Source organism: Serinus canaria, chromosome 12 (assembly GCF_022539315.1).
Source record: "Serinus canaria isolate serCan28SL12 chromosome 12, serCan2020, whole genome shotgun sequence".
In the NCBI taxonomy this organism is placed as follows: Eukaryota; Metazoa; Chordata; class Aves; order Passeriformes; family Fringillidae; genus Serinus; species Serinus canaria.
Window position 1 is genome coordinate 14,307,604 of NC_066326.1, and position 24,753 is coordinate 14,332,356.

The window sequence follows — 24,753 nt, forward strand, 5'->3', positions numbered from 1 at the left end:
CGCGGTCCCGCCCCGGGGCGGCGCGGAGCGGAGCGGCCCCGCGCTCCGGAACGGGCGGTGCTGCCTGCCCAGCCGTTTCCTGCCCGGGACGCGGCGGAGCGGAGCAGAGCCGAGCGGAGCCGAGCGGAGCCATGACTCACCAGACCGGCATCCACGGTGAGCGGCGCCCGCCGAGCGCTCGGGTCCCCCCGGCCCATCCCGGGGGCTGCCCCCGCCGCTCGGCCCCCGGCACGGGCCGGGCTGCCCCGCTGCGCCCCCCGCCATCGGCACCCCCGGGGCCGCGCCCCGCGCATCCCCGGCCCCGCCGCGGCGGACTGCGGGCGGTGTCGCGACAGCGGCGGCGATGGGGGGGATAAGATGAAGCTTCGGGCTCATCGGTTCTTCGGTTGAACCCCCGCAGGCGGGTTTCCTGCGGTTAGCGGGGGAGGGGGACACTGAGTCAGGCTGGAAGGGAGCGTTTGGGTGCCGGCAGGAGGTGCGGGAGGGGTTTCGGCCCCGGGGTGCCGGGGTGCGGGGGCTCTCCCGTATCCTTTGTCTGGGCTGATGCTCAGCACCGCCGCGACGTGCTCGGACAGATGTGTCACGCTCGTCTGCCTGGCCGCAGCCCCGGCCACCGCTCCCTTGCCGACGGGGATGCTCGGCCCCAGCTGCTCCCCAGCCCGGGGGAGCTGCGGAGAGCCCGAGTGAATGAATTCTTGCTTCCCGATTTCTCCGCCCGCTCCCCACAGGACCCTGCCGGCACCCCGACACGACGGCTTCTGCATTTCTGAGTGTGCTTGGTGCATGACTGACTGTGTGTCCTCACGGTATTTCCCTCCTGCCCCTCGCCTTGCCAGCTCAATTAGCAATATTAATCAGGAGTAGAGGTGCTGCATAATTTATGTAACCGAATCAATATGCGAGCAGGGATGTGAGAGCAGCTGCCCCCGGAGCCCTGCTCTGTGCGGTCGGCTGTGAATCCAGCCCGCAGCGTGTCCCAGGAGGGAGCTGGGACATTGGCCTCGCAGCTCCCTCTGGCCAGCAGCTTTGTGCCGGGGTGGGAATTTGTGTCTGCTGGTGCTTCGTGGCAAGAGCATCCTTGTTCCTTCAGCATGGTCGAGACCACCCTTCCCCTCCAGTTGCTTCTGGAGGGGCTGTAGCTGAGAAGTGGGCAGCAATGATGCTTAGATGTTTCTCCTTCTTGTGCTCAGGAGAGCTGATGGTTGTTGATGACGTTTGGGTTCAGGTTCATTGCTTCTGGCTTAAACTGAGATCCTGAAGCACATGCTCTAATTAAATCTTCCTTGTTTTGTAAAAATATAACAATTATTTAAAAAGTTAAAAATCAGCAGGATGGAGCCCTGCACCCACCTGAGCTCTGGGTGTGCTGGCCCCATGTGCAGAGTTGTCCATGGGCTTTGGGCATGCAGGGCCTGTTGCACTGTGTGCCCCAGGAGGCTGCTGCCTGTTGCTCTCTGGTCGTGCCTGGCTGCTCCTGTGCTGCTGGTGCTGTCCTTCCTGGCCCCATGCAGTTGCCAGGGAGAGAGATGTGCCAGCTTGGCTCTCTCTGAGATCACTGACCTTCGCTGACCTTGGTTGCCCACTGCTTGGCAAGCTGTGCCCAGTGCTGGGAGTCACCGCTGCCTGTAGGACGTGACGTGCCCTGTCGGCGGGAAAGGGGAAGGGACTCGACTTCCCCCAAGGAGCTGCAGTGCAGTGGGGGGATGGACCTGATGACTCTGCCCTGGCAGCAGATTCCTGGGCTGGGGGCAAAATCCTCCCTGTGGTTATGGAAAATAGCTTGTGTTGGGTGGTCTGGCTGTCACAGCATCTTGGACATCTCTGGGCTCTCTCTCTTGTGCCCTGTTGCGCCGTCTCTCTTCCGGGAAGCTGCTGTTTCCTCTCTGAATGCAAATCTGCCCCTTCAACACCTGTCATGCACAACTGGGGTGCTCCAGGCTTTAAGGGAATCCCCCCCCTCCCCGAGGTGGGTTGGGATATTTCAGTCTGCCCCACCCCGTCATGGTGATGGAATTATTCTGTTTGCTCAGCAAAGAGCAGATTCCATATCGAATGAGGAAGAGCAATCCCACTGCTACTTTCATCCCCTCTGCTGAGGCACTGAGGTCTCTTGTTTGCTAGGAGGAGGAATTATTCACTTCTTCCTGGTTTCTGGGGCCTTGTTATCTTTGTGTGCACCCAGCGTTTTCTGTTTCTTCATTCCCATTTCTCCCTCATTTTCAGGAAGACATCTGCTCCCAGGGGAATTATGATCAGGTTCTGCAGCTGGCTTAGGGGAGGTTGCAGACAGGCTGGTGAGGGATTTTGCTTGACACAGTGCTAGGTCTGTGTAAGGCAGGGTGACGTGGTGCTGGGGAACCCCCGGAGCAGCCCCCGTGGGAGACACTCCCACGTCATCCCAGCTTTTGGGCAGATGCAGGTGCAGGGGAAGCTCTGAAAGTGAGAGCTGGGGGATCAGGGAGTGCAATCACCCCTGAGCCTTTCATGCAGGGGCAAGAGGTTAATTATTATTTTTTTAGGCATCTCAGGCAGCTCTCTTGAAGGTGCTGGCAAGAAAACCAGGCTGCCATGGAGACTGCCAGGCTGGGGAGGCGGTTGGAAGCTCTCAAAGGGTGCAGTGGGCTTCCTGGGGCTGGAAACCTGCTTTTGAGCTACAGCTGGGAGGATTCATTGAGTGGTTTTGCAGTCCCTATTTTGCTCTGAGTGGCATTAGCATTACATTGGAACAGCATTTGCTGCCTGAGCTTAGAACCTTGGGAAGGCAATGCTGAACCGGGGCTTTGATGCTAGTGGGAGGTCATCTGCTTTCAGTTGCTTCTGGGATCTCTTTCAAGACCACTGGGTAGAGAGAAAAAGTATTTTAGAGGGTATTTTTTTCATCTAGAAAGTAGAGAAATCAAATGCATTTTGTTTCTTCAACCCAAAAATAGAGTTTGGTACCTGCTCTTTCTGGGGGAGGTGATAAGATCTGGGGGTAAGGGGAAACCTTTGCTCCCATCCACAGCTGAGCTGGCACTTTGCCCCAGGATCTTGCTTTGGGAATGCATTCGGTAGGAGTGGATGTTTGCTTCAGGAGAAGCATAACCATGGTGCACATGGGCAGGAATGCTGTCAGATGGGTAAAAAAAGAGCATAAGGTGGGACCCAGGAGCTGCTGGGTCTGCCAAAGTCTTAGTGGAAAGCAGGCAGCTTCCTGTCTCTCTGGTGAGAAGAGAGAAGGACCTTCTCTGCCCATCCAGCACATCATTAGCCCCTCTCCTCTGCCTGTGCTGGGAGGCAGCACTGGCTCCTGAGGCTCCCTGATGCACAAATTTGGGGGGCAGCTTTGGAATGCTGGAGGCACCCCCGAAGCAGAGACATGTCACAAGGTGCCATCAGTGAAGGAGAAGGAGGAGAAGGATGGCTGGTTCATGGCCCCTTTTATCCATGGGGAACAGAGGGCACTGGGCTGCTGCAAGGATATTTTTGAGGAGCCAGACCCAGTCTCTTTTTTGGGGCCACCTTGGAGGTTGATGCCCCCAGGGGGTATGGCCCATATCCAAGTGGGGGCATGTCAGGATGGCCAGAGAGGCAGCGCCGGTGGCAGACCAGATAAATGCCCTGAGATGGCAAATCCCTTGAGGTGAAGCAGTGATGGGATAGAGGAAATCCTTTGGAAAGTGTGCAGTGAGACTAAATGCAGTGATATTGTGGCCAGGGTCTGTCCCTGGGTGCCTGCCCCCTCCAGTGCACAAACCAGTGCTCCACTGGTGGCTTTGCTGGGTGAAGAAAAGGAGCAGCAGCCAGCAGCTTCTGCAGGCAAGGGCAGACCATGTGTGCTGCACCACCACTCTGCCCCAGGATGCAGCTGATGCTGCCTGCAGGGTGAGTGCTGCCTACCCTGGAGCAAGGGAAGGACGAGTAACTCCAATCCAAGGTGGCAAAGTGCAGACAAGACAGGTCCTGGGCACACGTGGAAAATCAGGTGTTGAGAAGCAAATGTCTGGTGTCAGGCAGGTGGCTGAAAGTCTCTGTGTGGGATTTGCACTAAGGACCAGGAGCTGTCCTTGTGAAATCCTGCAGGAATACAGTCTAGCCCCACAGAAAATTGGGAGAAAAGCTTTGCTTGTCTCCTCTCTTGCTCCCTTTCCCCCCTGCCCCACTCCCTTCTTTCTATTTTCTTATGACATCTGTAGCTTTTTTCCTCAGAAAAGATTCCCTGCAAGGACATATTTATTTTTTCCATGGTGAGGAATAAAATCCTCTTACTGCTTAAACTGGCCAACCGTGTCCGTCAGCAGAAAAGCTCTCTGCAGCAGCTAGTTGAGCAGGCACTGCCTAAAGGAGTTACACTGGGATAGACTGAAAAGAAGGAATTTTAGCAGCAGCAAAAGCTATTTTGTGCCTGTTGCAGTTGTATCCTTTCCTGGCTGCCCTGACCATGGAGCTGGGCAGGGCTGTCTGGGCAAGGAAAGTGTGGGTAATGCAGGTATAACCATGTTTTATTCATCACCATCTTGACTTCTGTCTGGCCAAGCATCCCTGGAACTTGGACACGTTTTGCCTGGGTTTGTGGCTGGATTTTTGGCTGAGTTTCTCTGTTGCATCCCAGGCACGCTGTGCCCCGGACAGTGAAAGGGAAGCAGCCGCTTGCAGTCGCATCGAGTTGAAGACGATGTCCAGGGAATGAAAGATTGATGGCCCGAGGCTCGGGTTTCCCGCCGGGAGGGCAAGGTGGCTTGGTGTATTGGGAGAGGCATCTGTTTCAGGGAGCATGTATTATTGATCTGGGAGCTGCGTGGGGGCCACGGGGCAGGGTCAAACCAGCAAAAACCTGTTGCTGCCCCAGCAAGTGGTTGAGAGGCTGGAGGAGGGGATGCAGGGGGATGCTGCTGTCGGCTCCATCCCCTCCCGCGGTGCTTCCCCGGGGGATTGCGCGGGTGGAGCCACCGGCATCCCCGGGAGAGAGGGGCCCTTGCTGTAGGTACGGAGTCATCAGTGCCTCTCTGCCCTCCCCGGTGCCATCAGTGCCTCTCTGCCCTCCCCGGTGCCATCAGTGCCTCTCTGCCCCCCCGGGCTCCCTGCAGCCAGGCTCTGCTCAGAGAAGCTCCCTGGGGCTGCAAACAGCAGAAAAGGCTCGGTCTGGGGACAGCGTTTGGCACGGTGGTACCCGCAAGCAGCATCGTTCAGCAGCTTAATCAAGAGCCATGCTTCAGGCACTGAAATCTCCTGGGGACTGATCCAAAGGGGCACATCCCAGCACAGGGCAGTCCTCTGGCTGCCAGTAGCATGTCTGTCAGGAGGTGCAAGGATCTGGCTGCCCTGCTGCTGTCTGAGCTGGGGGAATTCAGGCTTTGCTCTGCACCTTTTGGTCAGTGCTGCCAGAGGGCAGGCACTGTCCTGCCCTCCTCCCACCAGCTCCAGTTCTCCTCTGGCAGTTTGCCTGCGGGCTCAGGGCCACCTGAAGGCCACTGCTGGCCAGCCATCACCTCCCTGCCACACCGTGAGCTGCCACACCAGCCCGGGTGCCCCAGTGCCACCAGCTGCCTCTGCTCAGCCCTCCACCCCAAATGGGTGGCAAGTGCCACTGGGCTGGGAGGCTGTGTGGGACAAGGGGACCTGGGACATGCTGTTATCAGGCTTCTAAATGCAGGCTGTTTGTGAATAGGGGACAGCTCATCTGCAGCCTGCCAACAGGTGGGAGAGGGAGGTGCTGCAGGACTCAGTGGCTGAAGGCGGTTTTGGACTGGGGTGCGTGTGCTCACCAGGTCTGCCGTGAGAGTTGACAGCAGGGCTGTCTTGTAGAAAGGCCAGAAGGTTCCTCAGATGCCACTGGGCTCACACTGCCTCAAAGCAGCAACATCCATTTTTTGGGGCAGGGATAGGGACATGGTTCCTTCCCAGGGTTTGGGCATCCTCATCATGAGTTTCCCCAAACACCACAGTGGGTCTTGATGTTCCTGGCTGGAAAACCAATACAAGCTGTTCATGATTTTTCTTCTCTTCCCTGGGCTGACCAGCTGCAGCTCCTGCACGCTGTGCCCTCTGGCCCAGGTGCTGTCTGTGCTGTGCCTGGCTCCTTGCACGATGCTGGGTGTGCTGTACGTGCTGTGCCTGCAGCCTTGTCAGCCCCAGATAACGTGGTCACGCTCTTGTTTGTGCCCTCACCAATGGCTGTGCTTGCAGCAGTGTGAAGTGACTAACCTGGACTTGGCTTGTGACCCACCTCTCTCCTCTGGAGCTGCTGGACCCTGCCCTGTCTGGTCCTTTCTCCAGTTACAGTACTCTGCTTCCTATTGAGTTTCATCCTATTTCTTTTTTTCCCAGCACATTTCTCCAGTCTCCTGGGAGAACACTGAATTTTTCTTCAGTGCACACTTGCATCTCCTCTAGCTTCCCACCTTACAGCTGCAGGAAGCACTATTGCAGCTGCCAGAAGTGTTCATGGAAATGTGGATAAAGCTGCACCCACCACAGATGCCCAGGACACCTTGCTCGACCCCAGCTCTGATCCCTCCCTGAGTGAGTTACCCATGCAGTGTTGTGTCTGTGCCGTGGAGGTTCAGCACCCCCATGTTCCCAAGCTGGCATCTGACACTTGGAGACTCTTAGAAGCTGAGCTGAGACCCCTGAAGCCCACAGGTCTCTGGCTCTGCTGGAGGAAGCATGAGGAATCTCATGCATCTTGGCCTCAGCAGATCCACACTGGCTGTAGCCCAGCTTGGATTTGTTTCTGGATTATTTGTTCCAAGATTTTCCAGGAACCCATGTCTAGAGGGTGAGCTGGATCTGTGGGTCCCTTTCAGTCCTCTGCCCTGTTGCTCCTCCCTCTCCCTTAGTTTTTATGGTTTCCTCACACATGGGTTTTTCAGCTCTTGAGTTGTATCCTGGAGACTTCCTGGCAGGAGATGCCATGAGGCACCATCTCCAGGGTGAGGTCTCCTCCAGCTCTTCCTCCAGAGCCAACTGTGGACTTCTCTATTAATATTTCAGGCACACAAGCCATCTCATCAAGTCTGCTGTGCCAATTAAGTCGTAATCATGCCCTAATGAAGCAGTGCTGAGCTCGTGCTCAAACCTTCCCTGGTTTATTCCTCTCCCTCCTCACTGGCTCTTGGCTCTGCCTTGTGAGAGGCAGAAGGGGACATTGGAGACATTTGTTTTTTATGAAAATGAAAATTGCTTAAAAAAAAAAGAACAAAACAGCAGAATTAAATCTTGCAAGCCCCCTCTGAGGTTTTTTAAAAAGCTTTGCTGCTGTCTCCTCTGGAAATATTCTCCCTCCTTGAAGACCTTGTGGTATTTCTTGTGGTGCTCTTGGCTTCTCTGGCAGCATCCAGACTTTTCCTCACCCCCTTCAACCCCTCAGTAGCTACAGAGACCCCAGTGCTTGGCTGTCACTTGTCAGCCACTCAACTGCCAGTCATCCTGGCTGTCAATCCTCAGGGCATTCCTAGCATTTCCAAGTGGGCTACAGGGTTGCATTTGCCCAGATTCCTGATTTTCCAGACCCCCCACCTGCCTTTGGGATCTGGGAAGGATGGGGTCACACTGGAGGGATTTGCAAGCTGGTTAGTGCTGCAGAGCTTTCCTGTTTCTTCCCTGAAGTTGATGCTGTAGAAACATCCAAGAGTGATGTTATTCTCTCATAGTTTTGCAGTGTAATAGGAATTGGTGAAACTTGAAGCTTATTAAGAGTTTTGTCTCCTGCATGAGGTTTCCTGGGTGTTTAAACGTCTTTTTGTCTTCCTCTTCCGCCTTGTGTGTGTGCAATAACCACAGATGCTGCCTGAAGGAAACTGCCACTCTCAACAGGGAAAGGGGCTAAAAATATCAGAATATCCTTGGCTGGGCACAGCAGGAGCAGGCTGAGCTCCCAGCTGGCACTGGGAGAGGGTGAAGGTCTGCCCTGGGAAGAACTGGGAGAGCTACATGCCCTAATGCTGTTGGAGGGAGCATGCTTGTGGTGGCATTACACCAGCAAACCTTCTGTTTGTGCCCTGACGTGCCATTAAGGAGTGACATGCCTTTGCTGGGGTGTCTGTGTGCCCATTCCTGCAGGCTCCTGTCAGGATGGCATCTCTGGGTCTGTATGGGAGCTGCTGCCTGCTGGGAGCTCTCCCTGTGAGTGCCTCTGCTGCCCATGGGAGGAGCAGCCAGCAGCTGATCAGGGCAGGCTGTGAGCTGGGGAGCAGATGCATCACAGAGGTGTCACTGTGGGGGACAGGCAGGAGTGTCCTGGGAGCTCCCCAGGGATTCCTCCTCCCTTGGGGCTGGGGGAGCTCTGGCAGTGCCCCAGCCCAGGGTCTGCCTCCAGGGCACCACCCAGGGACAGTCAGTGGCTGCCCGTGTCCCTTGTGAGGTGCTGGTGACATCCAGGCTCGTCCTGGGGCTGTGCCAGGGGTGGCAGCCCGTGCTGGAGGGACTGCAGGGGATGGGTATGGCCCTTGCAGGGATGGCTGCCTCTGCCACGTGCCTTAGCTGTGGGTGCTCTCGGGCTCTGGGTTCCTCCCTGCTGCTGGCACAGCAAAGCACCGGGAATGGAGGAGCTGCTGATGGAGATTCCCAGCACGGGTCCTGGTCTGGGCCAAGGGGCGTCTGCCCAGGTCTCTTATCTTTGCAACACCAGTTCCTTGAGTATTTCTAACAAGCACAGCAGCTTTTGAAGTCACAGTGCCCCCTTTGCTGCACGGCTGCACCCAGGAAATGGCTTGGGTGGCTTTAGGGGGAGCCAGGCTAGGAGATGATCCTTGTTGGGGGGGTTGGCCCCTGGGAGCCACATCTCCTGGGCTTTGCTTTCACACAGAGCATGTTCCAGGTGGCACGGGGAGCTCTGTGCCAGTGATGCTTTCAGGGTGGGCAGATGAAGCCTCCAGTGCTGGCTGGGGGCTGCTCCTTCGCTATCCAGTGCCTCCAGCTGCCTCCTGGTGGGATGCTGAGGATCAGTTGCCATTGCCTGGTGCTCAGGGAGCGGGGTGAGGAGGAATGCTCCCCAAAACACTTCCCAAAAGCCTTCTGCAATCCAAGCCCTGCCAGCTTCAGAGCAAAACCAGGGGCTGTTTTCTTTCCCTTCCCCACGGGCTCAGCTTCAAAGCAGCCTGTCCAGTTTGGAGCTGTGCTGGTTGCCAGCCGCTCGGGAGCAGCATCCTGCCGTGTGTCACCAGCCCAGGGCAGCACAGCCTGCCAGGACATCCTGCAGCCACCCCTGTGCCAACCCTGCTGCTCTGTGAAGCCAATCAACTTGTCACTTGAGCTCTCCCTGCCTGCACTGGCCAAGCCACCGTCTAAATTTGGGTGATTATGTTCACCCAGGCCAAGTATCAGGTTCTCTGGGTCACATGTGCTCCCAGCTGCTATTTAACTCTGACGCCGGGGGGAGACGCGGCACTTCTCTCCCAGCTTTTGGGGTTTTCTGTTATTGTTATTTTTTTATTAGATTTTTTTTGGCACCAGAGATTTAATATTTATTTTTTTATAAGTTTAAAATTTCTATCCTGCCAAGTTGGTCCCCTTTCTGGACAGTCACTGAGCAACCCAGCACCTGCTCTGATTGCTAAATCTGATCACGATGTTTTTGGTTCTTTCAGCCACCACAGAATTGAGGGACTTTTTTGCCAAAGCCCGAAATGGTTCAGTTCGGCTCATCAAGGTCATCATTGAGGACGGTAAGTCCCATTTTTAAGTGCTTTGATTTACACTCTGTCTGTTCTCTGTTTCCTCTCCTCCTTTCTTCTTCACCACTGCGGTGCCAACTTGTGTTCTTGTAAACCTCAAGGAAAATGCTGCTGGGGCTTTTGGGCAAGTGGCAACCCAGACCTGAAATACAAGCCCAAACTTTGGCTGTGCTGGTGAGCAACTCTTGGAGCCCCAGGCCAGCTCCAGTGGGGAGCAGTGACTTTGCCAGCAGAGCAATACCAGCCTGGGATCGGTGCTCTGTGGGGGCTTTTGCTGCTGCTGTGTCATAGTTTATTGTGGGATCCCTGTAGCAGGCTACTGCAGGGACCCTGGGACCTTTGTTGGGGGTGATGCACAGGCATCTTCTTCTTGGGATGTGTCATCCCACAGCTGGCAAGGAGATGCTCAGGGCAGGGGTTGCTTGTGGCTCAAGGCCCAGCAGGGGCCCGCAGTGGCATCCTGTGAGGAATGCCACACTCTGAGACCCATCCCATCCCATCCCATCCCATCCCATCCCATCCCATCCCATCCCATCCCATCCCATCCCATCCCATCCCATCCCATCCCATCCCATCCCATCCCATCCCATCCATCCCTCCCATCCATCCCATCCCTCCATCCATCCCATCCATCCCATCCCATCCATCCCATCCATCCCATCCATCCCCCATCCCATCCCATCGGCTGCCCCTAGCCCAGGATACAGGCTGGCACCTGCCTTGCCCGTGTTTGTCCCATGGAATGGCTCCCTTGAGTGGCCTCTGCATGTGTCAAGCAAGTGAGCAGAGCTGAGCACTGATTGAGTGTCCCAGGGGCGGGGAGCTAGCCTGGTGTAGGTTTTCCATCACCTCAGCCTCATACAATTGCATATGAATGACTTGTTTCTCCAGCAGCAGCAGGGACATTACTGCCCTGCCAAGCTGCTGTCACCACCTCCCTGGGGTGGGCCACCAGTGCAAACACCGAGGTGGATGTGGTTGTAAGGAGCCTGTGGTCATAAGGAGCCCACCTGACCTTTGGAGAGGCCACAACGTGCTGTTCAGAGGAGCAGCGTGACTGGAAATGCATGGGACACATCCATGGAACTGCAGCAGGGCTCAGCAGTGTTGGCTTTGGCCTTGGCAAGGTCCCCATTGCTGGGGGGTGAAACATCCACATTGTTTCTTTGGGGCGTCTTTGACAACAATTTTGTGCTCTCAGCTTCTTTTGCTTTTCAAAAGTGGGAGTCAGGTTTGTGTAGGATAAGTCATGCCTGTCCCTAAGCCTGGACTTGGGATGCTTAGGGCTTGTTCTAGGTTTTTGGTTGTGGCTGCTGATGCCAGTGAGGGAGACTTTATCTCCAATGGAAAACATTTCCCACCATCTCTGCTGTGGCTGAAAGGGATCTTTTTTAATTTGTCCATGTCAGCAGCAGGGCCACCACTGTGCTGTCACACAGGGGGACATCAGCCTGCTGGTACCCAGCAGAGAAGGACCTTTGGGCACTCAGAGTGGCCAGGCAGATGTCACAGACAGATAGATGCTCACCCTGGAAGGGAGGTGTCCAGAGCTGCCTGGGGGGGACATGCCAGCTGCCCTGCCTGGACAGGGGATGTGGAAGAGGAGCCTTCCTCTCTGCTGGATGGCTTGCAGAACCTTTTGCCTGTGGAGAATTTGTCCTGGGGCATTTTGGAGCAGGCAGCAGTGAGTAGAAGGAGAGGGAGATGGTGCAAGGAGCCTTATGGCAGATGCTCAGTGTCCAGGCAGCTCCAAGACCACCATTGTGGCTGAGTGACCCTTTGGGAGCAATTTGAGAGGTTGTTTTTCCTTTGGAGAGCTATTGGGAAGAGCTGAGATTGGATGGAGGAGGGAGTGGGGGAGCAGGATGTGCTCCAAGACTCAGCAGCAGTTTCCTGGCATGAGAGCAGCTCCAGAGTGTTTTTAGATGATGCTCTGCTCCTCACTGTCAGCGGGATTTGGGACAAGATTGGCTTGTGGACTTCCCTGTTGGATGCATTTCTTTGCTCACAGGTGATGGTGTGCCCTGGGTTTTGCAGATTGGCACCCACCAGGGCTGCCTTGTAGAGGCATTTCAGAGCAGGGCAGGGAGTGCTGGGGGCACCTCGAGGGCCAGAAACGCTCCCAGCTCTGCTTTTCCAGGAGCAGCTCCTGGGACAAACAGCCTCACACAGCCAGTGCTGTCTAACTCTGCTGAAGGGCGTCTGCTCTGAGCTTCCCCTTTCTGACACTGCCCAGGGAAGAAAATTTGTCCCTGAATGGATTGAGCAGAACTGCAAAGAGCTCGGGGGAAAGGTGAAGGCTGCCAGCTCACAGCAGCACGGCTGGGGTCCGGCTGACTCACAGCCCCGGAATAGCCCGGGGTGACTCAGCACTGATTGCTTTGTGCATGAGGTGCTGGTTTGTTTTGCAGACAGAGATACCCTCGAGCTGCCCGTGGGTGTGGGTTTGGCCCTTCGCAATCCCTGCACTTTCTTCTTTGTGATGCACAAATCCATTCGCAGAGCTTTGTGTTTATTTTAGTACACCGAGGTTTTTATGCTTCCCTTTCTCCAAACAGGTAGTTTTGCAAAAGGTAAAGTATTTCCAGCACCTTGTTCTCTGCTGTCCTTGTTACTGAACCAGCAACTTGTGCCACCCATGCACAAATAACTGGATTGAGTAGTGGTGGCAGATGCCAGGGCAGTGCTGGGCAGGGGAGGACACTGCTGTCACAGGGGATGTCCTGCCTGGGTGGGAAGAAGGGGTGAGTAATTCCTCCCAAAACCTTCATTCCTCAACTATTTTCCTTAAAAGCTTTTCTGCTGTGAGATCTGGAGCTGCTGAGCTCAATGGGTTTGGAGGGAGAGGGCTGTGCCCCAGCCAAGGGCTCCCTGGCTCCCAGTGGGGAGAGGTCCTGGCAGGGCATGCCATCAAGTGCTAATTGCCCAAAGCCCCAAAACATTTTTCTTTGGCACCTCCAGAATATCCTACATCTTGTTCTGAGCTCTGTAATCTCCCCCAGACCTTTCTGCAGCTACAAATGGAGTAAAAATAGAGGCTGTACTCCAGCAACCAGTGCTGGTATCCCCAGCACCCCCACTTTTCCACCCAGTCTTCCCAAAGCTTGACTTGACCCTTGCCAGGGTGTGGACTCATGTCTGTAGGATGCCTGCACCAGTGTTTGAATCCCAGCTGAGCAGTGCCCAGCTCACAGGGCTCCCAGTCCCACTGCCACTGGTGTAGCAGCTGAAAATAATGCCTTGAGGTGTGTGTGAAATGCACAGGTTGCTTCCAGAGGCTGGGGCTCTCCTGCAGCATGGTCCCCCTCCAGGCTGGGGACTGTGGGACATCCCTGCTGCCCACAGCCGTGGGCTTTGGGTATCAGCTCTGATTCTGAGCCCTGTGAGGTTACAGGGAATCCAGTGAGAACAGCTTTGGCTCATCAGCCTGGATTTTGCTGGGACCATTATTCTTCTCAGCACCCAGAATGTTGGTGGCTCTTTGTGTCCCTGGTGAGGTGTTCCAGTGACCCTGGGGCTTGTCCAGGTGGGATGGGGGAGCTCTTGTGGGCAAGGAGGGATGGGTGGGGACTGCAGAGCTGGAGGGAGCAGGATGGAAGGAAGCCACAGGTGGTCACCAGAGAGGAGACTGCTGGTGGGAAACACAGGAGGGAAAGAGATGGGTGACAGGAGGCTGGCAGAAAACCAGCCCTCCACAGCAGCTACAGCCCCATGGTCTCTCCTGGTGGGAATGTACACTCCTACACGTGACTTGAGGTCACAATTTGTTCTTGTGCAGTACAGCATCTCTGTTGGTGGTGGAGATGCAATGAACCCTTAGAGAGCCACCATCTCACTGGTCCTGTGAGATGAGCCTTGCTTTGGTCTAACACCACCTTTCCTGTGTTCTCCTTGCAGAGCAGCTCGTGCTGGGAGCCCACAAGGAGCTGTCCCGGCGCTGGGACACCGACTATGACACCTTGGTGCTGCCTCTGCTGGACGAGCAGCAGCCCTGCTATGTCCTGTACCGCCTGGACAGCCAGAACGCCCAGGGCTACGAGTGGCTCTTCATCTCCTGGTCCCCCGACAGCTCCCCGGTGAGCCCCGGGCCCTGGCACCCACCTGGGGACAGGGACCTGCCCGGGAGGGGCAGGGGGAGGAGGTGCTGGCCAAGGGGACTGTGCCCTGAGGCTGGGGAGGAGCGTTCACACCCTGCTCCTGGTGCCTGGGTTGAGAAATGGAGACTGCTGGGGGGATGGGGAATTTTTTAAGACACAAGGGGATACACTGGGACTGTGTCTCTGTTCTATTTCAGTGCTAGTGAGGAGGTGGAGATGCTGGGATGTAGAGGGGGGAGTGGTGTGGACCATGAGGCCAGGATGGACACATCCCACCATGGCTCTGGATGTTGCTGGGAGGAGCTGGCACTGACACTGATTTGCCTCCAGCCTGGCCCTGCTCTGCCTGAGGCTGGTGCAGAGTGGCTGCCAGCCCTTCTCCAGGCCTTGCTGCAAAATCAGCTGGTGGAGAGTGACACAAAAGTGCTGGTTGGAGGGGAAGCAGATTTAGAGGGTGTCAGTGGTACAGCTTGGAAAATGCCATCCTGTTGAGCACATCAGCTGAAATTTACTGATGTGTTAACATGTGTGCTTGTCTTCTATATACATATTGGTGTGTGTGTGTGTGTATATATATATATATATATGCATATATATATATGTATACAGTATATATTACATATATATGTATGTATGTGTGTGTGTATATATATATTCCAATGTGTTTATTTGTTATATTTTTATTGTAATCTGTGAGCTAGATAGATTTACTGCCATGTTAATGCATGCTCTGGTCGCATATATAAAAATATATATATAAAAGTGATATATATGTAATTTTACATGCATGTGCATATTTGTGCATGTGTACATGTACATATACACATGTATATATATTTTTTTAATATGTAAATCTTTCAACAAAGCACATAGGCTCTTGCTGCAGAAGCACAGTGTGCCCAGGAGCACTTGCCAAAGCTCTTCCCTGCATTTTGCAGAATGGTGCAACAGAAGTGCCAAAGGCCAAAGTCACTTTTAAGTGGGTCTGTGGTATTTGTGCCTCCTCTAACCCAAGTGCTGGTGGGAAAGGGTGTTCTGGAGCTCAGGGACTGGAAAGCAAAGCATGGAATAAACTGTTGGATTGTGGGCAGCTCTTGGCAAGGCTGCAGCCCCAGAAATAGTGCTGGTGGGTTTTCCCAGCTGATCCCTACCTAGGGCTGCTGCCATTAAAGCTCAGACCGAGCCAGAAACTCGGTGGGTGCTGCCAGGAGAGGCTGAGGTGTGTGGAGCCCGTGGTGGGGTGGTGGCTGTGAGCACTGGGCCCCCCTCTGGTCCCCGGTGCCCCTGTGTGACAGCAGTGCCCCCCTGTCCTGGCAGGTCCGGCTGAAGATGCTGTATGCTGCCACCAGAGCCACTGTGAAGAAGGAGTTTGGCGGGGGGCACATAAAGGACGAGATGTTTGGCACAGTGAAGGTACCTGGGCAGCCTTGGGGTCCGAGCCTGAGCTTCAGAGCCTGCCCTGAGCTTCAGAGCTCAGTGTGAGGGTGTTGGGTGTGGGATGCTGGTGTCTGGTGAGGGAGCAGCAGGGTGTTGTTCCCTGTGTGGCCAGTGCTGCTTTCTCCTGCCTGCACAGCCTGGTCTGTGATAGAGAGTGTGGGAGAGGTGGGAGGGAGGCTGTGGGATGTGGAGCTTTACACTGAATGGCAGAAGTGCCAGGTGGTGGCAGTGTCACTCCAGCAGCCAGAGCTGCCTCCACACCGGGGTTAGCCACTGCCTTGCATGGAGGTTTCTCCTCCTCTTCATGGGCAGAGGGAGCTGCACAGCCAGGGTCATCAGTCCTGCTGGGGCCTCTGGTGCTGGTGGAAGCCAGGAGCATTCCTGCTCTTCTCCAAGGTCCCTCTGCTGCTCCTGGGCTATGGGCTCTGCCTTTCCCTCTCACTTCCATGCACATGAGCTTCCTGAAACAGCCAGAGGAGCCCACTGCCACAGCCATGGGTGACTGGGGAGGGGCAGGGTGGTCAGAACAGACAAATGGAGTGTGGGATTTGCATGGAGGAATCCAAGGGCCTTCAGGTTGGTCCTCCTGGTCAGGAGGGAGCCCAAGACTCTCTGGGTTGCTCAGACTCAGCTCAAGGCTGGGGGCACACCCAGCCCTGCAGCAGTGACAGCCTGTGACACCTGCCCTGTGCTCTGTCTGCAGGAGGACGTGTCCCTGAGTGGTTACCAGAAGCACGTGTCCTCCTGCTCTGCCCCCGCCCCGCTGACCGCAGCCGAGCAGGAGCTCCAGCAGATCCGCATCAACGAGGTGGGTGTGCAGCAGGATGGTGTCCAACAGCAGGGATGGGTATGCAGCAGGGATGGGTGTGCAGCAGGATGGTGTCCAACTGCAGGATGGTGTCCAGCAGGGCTGGGTGTCCAATAGCCCTGGGAGAGGAGCCTAAGGCCCTCTGGGCACAAAGGGATGAAGGATGCAGGGAGTGAGCATTCAGCTAAAAGGGATGGCTCATTTTTACTTCACTCTCTGCCATCTAAACGATTCCTGCCCTTCTCATGGTGGATGAGCACCCTCACAGTCAAATTGGTAGCACAAAGAGGAATTAACACTACTCTTTTTTTTCCCCTTGCTTGGACATGAACTCAGGACTGTGTTTGCTGACAGTCAGAAATGGTTTGGAGCTGAAAGCAGATCTCTAACCTGTGGGTATTGGAGCAAAAGCCAGAGCTGAGTTTGAGGATAGGGAAGGCAGGAAGAATTCAGGCTTATCTTTGGATTGCAACAGCATCCTCTCCCATACACTTCCTTTATCTCTATGAGGGATGCTGTCCCAAGAAATACAGATCCTAGGCTGTGTTTGGGGGCTTATGTGCTGGAAAGGAGATGTGGAAGTGGGGCAGGGTAGGGCTGGGGGCACACAAGGCTGTGTCACCATTGCTCCCTGCTGGCCTTTCACAGCCTCTGTGGTGCTGTGACACTCTGAGGCAGAAAAGGGGGTGTGCTCTGTGTGGGGAGACCACTTGGAAGCAGTATTTTGTTTTGGGATGGGGGAATTTCCCTTAGAAAGCTTTCCTCTCTGGAGGAGCATCCCTCTCCTCTGCCTGTGCTGGGGCTGTGGCTCCCATGGGTGCATCAGGACATGTGTGGAAATGTGAATCCAATCAGCCTCATGGCATTAATTGATAGCACAGATGAGGCAGGAAGTTTCTACCTGTCAAAGCAGGTCTGGGGGGGATTTCCACCTGCTAGAGCAGGTCTGCAGGTGGCAAAGTTGAGGGACACTTGGGAGATGCCACCAAGGGGTGGTCTCCACCAGGTGAGTCTTAGGGGAGTTATCCCGGATCCCAGCCTGGAGGGCAGAATTTGTTCTGCAGGATCCAAGGAGATGCTTGCGTTTGGAGGAGAGAGAGGTACTGATGGTGACTGTGTGGTTTGTTTGGCACCTTGAGACATCTGAACTTGATGATTCTTGAGGGTCCCTTTGACTCAGCTGATTCTGTGATCTGCCATCACCTTGTCTGGCCTGTGCTGCAGGATTCAGTGGTTTGGGGGGCTGCTGGGTGTGTCATACAGGGCTGTATGGCCCAGGTAAGTGGTGCTTGTGATGCTCATTGATCTGCCTCATTCTCCTTCCCTCCCACCCTTGCCTTTGGGAGATGCAGCTCGTGGATGGAGGTGCTGCTGCTGTCTGGTTTGTTGGGGGTTTTTTTAAGGGTACATGGTCCCCTGTGTCAGCCTGGGCCACAGGGAGGAGTCACTGACACTGAGAAAGAGATGAAGATGGATATATTTTTGCCTGTGGATTTAAAGGTGGGAAGCAGCCACGTGCTGGGTGTGCTGAGGGGTCTCTGTGTTGGTGTCACAGCTTGGTACAGTGATGCTTCCAGCCTTGTTCATTGCCTGCAGCTTGCAGGGTCCAGGGCCCTGTGCATCCCCTTGTGTTCAGCCAATCCATTGGGATTTCAGAAGTGGCACAAGGGACATGGTTTCTTTAAAAGCCACCAACCCACGAGGGCTTTGCTGTGCCCCACTCCCCTCCCCTGTCACTCTGCTGACTCACAACCTTCCCAGGAGTCTTGGCCAGACTTGCAGCCTTCACCCCACACGTGGCTGTGTTTCTGGTCAGGAGAAGCTGCCTGGGCTCCTCCCCAGCCACCAGGTGAGTGTGGAGAGGGGATGGGAAGGGAAGGGCAGGACAGCCCAAAGGGACAGTGAGGGCTGCAGGGCAGCAGAGTGGCCTTTGACACTGAGCAAGGAAGGACTCAAGTTTGCACATCCCCCAGGGAGCTGCCCAGCCTTTGGCAAAGCAGGTTTCAGGCTGGGGTTCAAGGATTGGATGGGCAGAGGTGATGTCATGAGTTAACTCCCTTTTGGATAGCTGGGTGGGAGCTCATGGAAATTTGCCACCTGCTATATATAAATGTGTATATTTTTACTAGCTGGAAAATGCCAGCTTCACTGAGCTGATAGTTGTCACAGACCGTGGGCTAAGAAACAGCTTTGAGTTTGGCATTGAGCTGAACACCCACCACTGGGGAGTCTTTGTAGAAGTGTTTCAGGTTCACAAACATGGGTGGAGGGGGAGCTGGGCATATCCATTGGTGGGCCTGTGGGGCAGAGGAAGGCAGCCTTGGAGCTGGGGGAGGAGGCAGGAGAATTGAGAAGAAACAAAGGCACAGTGTGTGAGGGGGTGTCCTTCACAGCTCCCCCACAGTGCTGGTGGTGCTTCACCTGAACCCTCCCATGAGGACTTTGCCATATGACAGAGAAATGCTCCTCAGGCAGGGTCAGCACCACACCAGGGAGGAGGCAAGAGGAGGAGAAAATCTCACCTGAAGAAAAGGAGATAAAATAACTTCACAGGCAAGCCTGCTGCTGCAGGCAAGGTTGGGAGGCTGGGATGCAGCACATGCTCAGCTGTCCCATGCACTGCTCCCAGGCTGTGCCCCCAGGCAGCCAGTTTTTAATGTTTCTGAAAAGAGAATGAGTAGAAAATGCAGAGGGATATGGGGGAGTTGATGTTGCTGGGACAAATTTCTGTCTCCTGGTGTTTTGATATTTCAGTGTGCTTTGTGTGAGAGCTAAGGTCTCTATGGTCCCACTGTAACTCTCCCAGTCTCCTTACATTTATGGGAGAGAAAGCTGGGGTTCTGGAGGTGTTGGCAGTGGTAATGTCCTTGTGCTGCACCTCTCCACAAGGTGGGACCAGGTGAACTTGTGTGTGTCCTGAATCCCTGGGTGCTTGCCCTCAGCCCCTTGCTGGTGCCAGGGCACCCTGGGGGATGGCAGGACAGCAGAGCTGGAGGTCAGCTGGACTTGGTGCCCACCTGAGCAATTATTTCCCTTTCCCATGAGCTGCACATCAACACCCTGCTCACCCTCCAGGGTGCTTGGCATGGATAGAGGCCTGGACATTTTTTTCCCTCACAAACCTTCCATATATGCTCCTTAGTGGAGGATAGCCCAAAAGCTATTGCTGCAAGTGCTGGAACTCCTCCAGACCCTGGACTGGGGCCAGCCTGAGTGGGGAGCCAGGAGGAGATTGGGCAGGGATGGGCTCTGCACAGGGATGTTCCTGGAGACCCTGCATGCCCAGGCTTGGGGCTGCACTGGCATCTCCTGTGTCGTTTTTTGCTGCTCTCCCTGCCCACATGGCTGGGATCAGCCTTGCCTGTGCTCCAGCAGGGGTGGTGCAGCTCCCTCCTCCTGGCACATCCGTGTGTCCCTCCCCTCCTGCCGTCACACGAGTCCCCTCCCTGTGCCACTGACAGTGTGTCTCCTCTCCCCACGCTCTCTCAGGATTCCTGCTCCCAAGGCTCGAGCACTGAGATGGTAGGCTGCTCTGCTCGCTGGGTGCCCGGTTTCTCCCTCTCCTGGCAGTGTTTTCCTGCATGCTCTGCTCCGGGCATCTGGCTCCACCATCTCCCCAGGGTGTGGGGCTGCAGTAACAGAGGGCAGCCTCTAACGAGAGCCACCTTGGTGCTGCCCAGTGGTTTTGAGATGTCAGCTCAAGCTCTTGTGTTTCTCTTGGCATGCCTTGACTTCTCTTCCTTTTCTCTATCAGGGGGAGGGAGATGAAGAAAGAAAAAAAAAAAACCCATAAAGGTTGGATTCTATCCTAAATCCCCAAAACTGATCCCAAAGGAGAGGGACCCACGCTCACTGCAGAGTACCTGGGATAGTGTTGCTGGAGTGTTTCCCTGGGAGGGGGTCTTGAGGTGGGAGGGGCTCCTCTGCCATGGGGTGACCCCGTGTCCCTGTATTCTGTGGCAGATGGTGGGGGGCTGTTGCTGCTGCCCATCGCTGGTAGAGTACCCCGACCCCGAGGAGGTATGGTGTGCCCCCCGTGTCTGCCCTGCTCCCCAGCCCCACCAGGGACCCTGCTGGGCCTGCGTGGAGGCACCTGGAGCCGTTTCACGTCTCTGCAATCTCCTTCTCTCCCCTCTTTGAAGTGGGGTTTGGTCTCCTGGACTAGGGGGTTTGCTGGGGATGTGGCTGGCAGCCTCTGCCTTGTTGGGATTGTGGGGAAAACAGCAGCTGGGATCTTTCTGAGCTGTGGATCTCCAATCCCCAGCTCCAGCGTTGGAGGGAATGTCTGTCTGCTGCAGTTAAACCCACTGAGGAGGGTGGGGTGCCCACTGAGGACTGTGATTCCAGGGCCTCCCCTGTCACCCACAGGTTGCAGTCAGAGATGATCGGAGAGGACGTGTGCTAGTGCTGGTCACAGCATCCCTGCCAGAGATTCACTGGGAAACGTTGGTTTTGAGCTGGTGTTTGCTGAGAGTGAAGCAGGAGGTGTGGGGGTGCATGGCTGGGGCCGGGTGGTGTCCTGGAGAGGTGGGATGGTGACAGGCACCACCATCCTGAGCCTGGCTGACTCTCGGTGGTTTAATGCCACGATCCCTGTGGGACAGGTGTCAGACACCTCCTGGGATGAGAAGCCTTTAGCTGCAGAACCAGCTGGTTTTCCTGTTCCTCCCTTCCCCACCCTTTGCCACCGTGCCCTGACGCTGGAGGTGGTCTCCATCCCCAGGTGAAGACGGAGATCAGCGTGGAGAGCAAGCACCAGACGCTGCAGGGCCTGGCCTTCCCCCTGCAGCTGGATGCTCAGCAAGCCATCCAGGCTCTCAAGCAGAAGAAAATCAACTACATCCAGCTGGTAGGTCCCTCACATGGCTTCTCTGTGCTCCACTCCCCATGTCCTGCTGCTGTCTCTCACTCCCTGTCCCCTCTGTCCATCAGAAGCTGGATCTGGAGCGGGAGACCATCGACCTGGTGCACACAAGCCCCACGGAGATCTCTGACCTGCCCAAGAGGATCCCCCAAGACTCTGCTCGCTACCATTTCTTCCTGTACAAGCACTCACACGAGGGAGATTACCTGGAGTCTGTTGGTGAGAGCCTCAGCACTAGGAACGGCCACTTTGAGCCTGTGCCAATCCCTGTTTTCCCTGGACCATTGGTTTCCTGGGGAGCAAGCAGGGATGGGGATAGGGATGGTGCTTTAGGGAGCCTCGAATCAGTTCCCTCCCGTGGTGGGTGCTGCAAACTCTTTGGTGCCACGTGCAGGGCAGGTCTCTGGGTGCTGCCCCAGAGCACTTGGTGGCAGTGGTGGTGGTTTGGTTTCCTTCAGTGTTGTGGGAGCACCAGGGGAGATTTGGGAGGGGTGATGGATGGGGGGATGGCTCACCCTCTGTTGCTGGATGTTATCTGGCATTCTGGGCTGGAAGAGCTGTGAGCAGGGTGGGATGCAGGAGGTGCTCCCTGGCCATGGGCCCGGGCAGTGCCACAAGCCCTGCTCTGTTTTTGCAGTCTTCATCTACTCCATGCCCGGGTACAAGTGCAGCATCAAGGAGCGCATGCTCTACTCCAGCTGCAAGAGCCGGTTGCTGGACACTGTGGAGCAGGAGTTTTGCTTGGAGATAGCCAAGAAGGTGAGAGTGATGGAGCTGGGCACTGCCAAGGGGCTGTGCTGTAGCCTTGGTGCAGCCCCTCTGGTGGGCCTGGGGAGGAGCTGGGTGCCCCACAGGTGGGTGTCACATCCCAAGGGAGCTGCTGAGCCCCGTTTGGTTTCCCGGGCAGATCGAGATCGACGACGGGGCGGAGCTGACGGCGGAGTTCCTGTACGAGGAGGTGCACCCCAAGCAGCACGCCTTCAAGCAGGCCTTCGCCAAGCCCAAGGGGCCCGTGGGCAAGCGGGGACAGAAGCGGCTGATCAAGGGCCCGGGCGAGAACGGCGAGGACAGCTAGATCCCGCGGGGCGGCGGCCACGGACACCATCCCTGCGGCGCTTCCCGCCCTCCTCTCCGCTGACCTGGGGATCTTTCCCTCCATCTCAGCCGTTCTTTGGGTTTTTTTTACCTTTTTTTTTTCCTGTTTCATTCCTTTTTTAAACATCTGGATGGCTTGTTGCACCTGGGGCAGGGCGGTGGGGAGGGTTCAGGGTGGTCGCTGGTTCTGTTCCTCGTGTCCTTGTGCGAGCCCCGGGGCTGCGGGGGGAGGACGGGAGCGGCAGAGCCACGTCCCCAGCCCTGCTCCTGTCCCCCTCAGGGTCACAGCCACTGCTCTCGGTGTCCCCTGGGTGACTGAAGGACACACTCACCTGAAAGCTGCTCTATGCAAAAGGAAGGGGGTTGGGGATTCCTGTTTGAAAAGAGAAAATGCTCCTTTCCCTGCCCCCCCAGCCTCCAGACTCTGTTCCTCTGTCCCACTCTTGGTGTGCACAGCCCCTCTGCCCCAGGCTGGAGTGATCCCACACCCCCTCAGGGTGTGGGCAGGACCCCCTGTGGGGTGGGCTTTGCCTCCTGTGGGATGGGAGTTTCTCCCTGCAGAGAGCCAGGCATCAGGAGGTGGAAGTTCCCCACTGAATCCTGAGCTCAGCCTGGACCGGGAGAAAGGTGACTCTGCCTTTGGGTGATGTTTGCATCTCCTTTTTGAGCTGCTCCAGTAAGGTTTTCCCCCTCAGAAGGAGCTGTTACAGCCCTGATTCAGCCCTGTTCCTGTTTAGGATGGGAGCTGAGGGGTTCCTGAGCCCTGGTCCCCCATCTCCATTCCCCAGCCCCCACCATTACCTTACCCCCAGGTTCTCAGCTAGGTCTCTGGGCTGGGGCAGCCCCATGTCTCAATAATCACATGGGCTACTCCAAATCCTTGTGTGGGGGAGCATGACAGCTCCTGTGTGCCCCAGCCACCAAGGGCCATCATCAACTCCAGGGTCTGAGCTTGGCACTGTCATTTGGGCTGCACTGGGGGCTTGGGGGGAGAGCACCTTGCTGCTGGGTACCAGCGAGGGCTCGAGAGCCACCTGCCTCCCTGAGAGGATGGCAAAGGGGTCAGTGAAACCTGCCCTCTGCTTTCCAGCTGTGGCAGTGAATGTCCAGATGTTGCCTCGGTGGAGTCAGGGGGTTGAAGCTGGTAGGAGCAGAGCACACTGTACTGAACGCTGTATTTTCTAAAGAATAAAGTATTTTTAAAACAGTCTGATGCTCTTTGGAGATCCCCTGGGTTCACCATGTTTGGCATTTAGCAGCTGTGATCTCTGGAGCTGCAAAGCAAATTGCTTGGACATTGTGAGCTTGGGGCCAGCAACTCTCACAACCCACCTGCCCTGGCTGAGTCCAGCCCTCACCTTGAAGGACATCCACAATCCAGGGGTCTGGCACAACCACAATGGTTGGCAGAGGTTTTTACACTGAGCCACTCCAGCAATGCCCAGAGACTGAGCTGGCTGCAGGAGGCAGCATCCCTGCTCAGCCCAGCTTTCCTTATTGTAATGGCTGGTGATTTTGCAAGGTTGTGAAGATGCTCCTGGGGCTGTTCCCTTGCCTGGAGTGAATTCCTGCCTGGCCATGGGGAGAGAAAACAAGAGGATGCAGAGCCAAGAGAAGAATTGGGAATGCAGTGGGGTCTGCCTACATCCTGGGCTCCAAATCCTCCTGCTCCTCACCCAGGTCAGGGCATTGCCATGTCTTGGCTTTACCCTCCATGCCCAGGATGAAATGGAAGATTTGCAAAGCCAGCTGTAAAATGTTTTTTAAAAAAGGTTTAATGCAAAAAAAAAAAAAAATCCAACACCTAATCAGTTTCTTTTTGACATGGAGATGGAGGAAAAGGAGGGAAGATGCTGCTATGCAGGAAGCAGCCTCAGTGCAGGAAAGTTCCCTCTGTATATAAATGCTAATAAGCCTGGCTGATGCCACCAGAGTCATTTGACAAGCTGAGTCACCCTTCTCCTTCAGATCTTACTCCCCTTCTGTGCTCAGTAATTTTTAGCTTGCCCAAATATTGAGGGGGAGTGAGGGCTGTGCCCCTTTTTCCACCTGTCCCACGCACTGCCCCCACCCCCTGGCAGTGCAGCCATTCCAGGGGACAGCCCCCCTGTGCCAAAGGCCCATGGTCATGGGAGAGATGGCCAGGAGCAGCTCAAAAGCTGGGCACCCTTCCCATCCTATCTCCTGTCCCATCCCATCCCATTCCATGTCCTTTCCTATCCTCCAGCTCATTCTCCATCTTCCATCCCTTCCTATTCTGTTATCACCTGTCCCCTCACATCCAATCTCATGTCCCTCATCTCTTCCCATCTCATGCTTTCCTTTCCTGTCCCAGCTTCTCTTTAAGGTTTGAGCTAAAATCTCTGCTGCTGCTGCTGCTGCAAAAGACCTGGGGTTTGAGGCAATGTTTGGGAAACCCACATTTGGCCAGCAGTGACTTGTGCCACATCAGGGCACCTGGCATTTGCCTGGCTGGGCTGGAGACAGCAGGGCACAGCCTGTTTCAAATAGAAGGGCAGCTGCAGGGAGCTGTGGCTGAACACCACACCCAGCCTGAGTGCTTGGGTCTTTTAGGAGTCACATACAAAGGTTCATGGACTCCACAGCAAACGAGCTGCAGAGTAAATGATAGGACCATGATGCTTTTCTTTATGGGAGTCCCATGTGGGAAAGAGCAAAATCTCAGAGGAGCTAACTCCTTTGGCTTCCACTCCCCTGAGATCTTGAAGCAGAGGGGCTGCAAAAGAGTTACACCTGGTTGTAAGCTGAATGTGTGAATTAAGAGTCAATTGGCACCTG

The 24,753-nt window shown here is 55.6% G+C and overlaps 1 protein-coding gene across 1 annotated transcript; it reads left to right on the forward strand.

Annotated features, from left to right (window-relative positions):
- Window positions 1-23: 23 nt before the first annotated feature.
- TWF2 (twinfilin actin binding protein 2) lies at window positions 24-23,162 on the forward strand. Its single transcript, XM_030228060.2, has 9 exons — window positions 24-156; window positions 9,567-9,644; window positions 13,551-13,729; window positions 15,068-15,163; window positions 15,891-15,995; window positions 20,719-20,844; window positions 20,928-21,078; window positions 21,497-21,618; window positions 21,767-23,162. The coding sequence occupies exons 1-9, from the start codon at window positions 132-134 to the stop codon at window positions 21,932-21,934; spliced, it is 1,050 nt and encodes a 349-aa protein (XP_030083920.1). The 5' UTR covers window positions 24-131; the 3' UTR covers window positions 21,935-23,162.
- Window positions 23,163-24,753: the final 1,591 nt, after the last annotated feature.

Excerpts from the sequence above, each read along its gene's own strand:
- TWF2 (XM_030228060.2), top strand. The coding sequence starts at position 132 with ATGACTCACCAGACCGGCATCCACG. Across the intron at positions 20,845-20,927 it reads AAATCAACTACATCCAGCTG|AAGCTGGATCTGGAGCGGGA; the intron begins GTAGGTCCCTCA and ends TCTGTCCATCAG. Across the intron at positions 21,079-21,496 it reads AGATTACCTGGAGTCTGTTG|TCTTCATCTACTCCATGCCC; the intron begins GTGAGAGCCTCA and ends CTGTTTTTGCAG.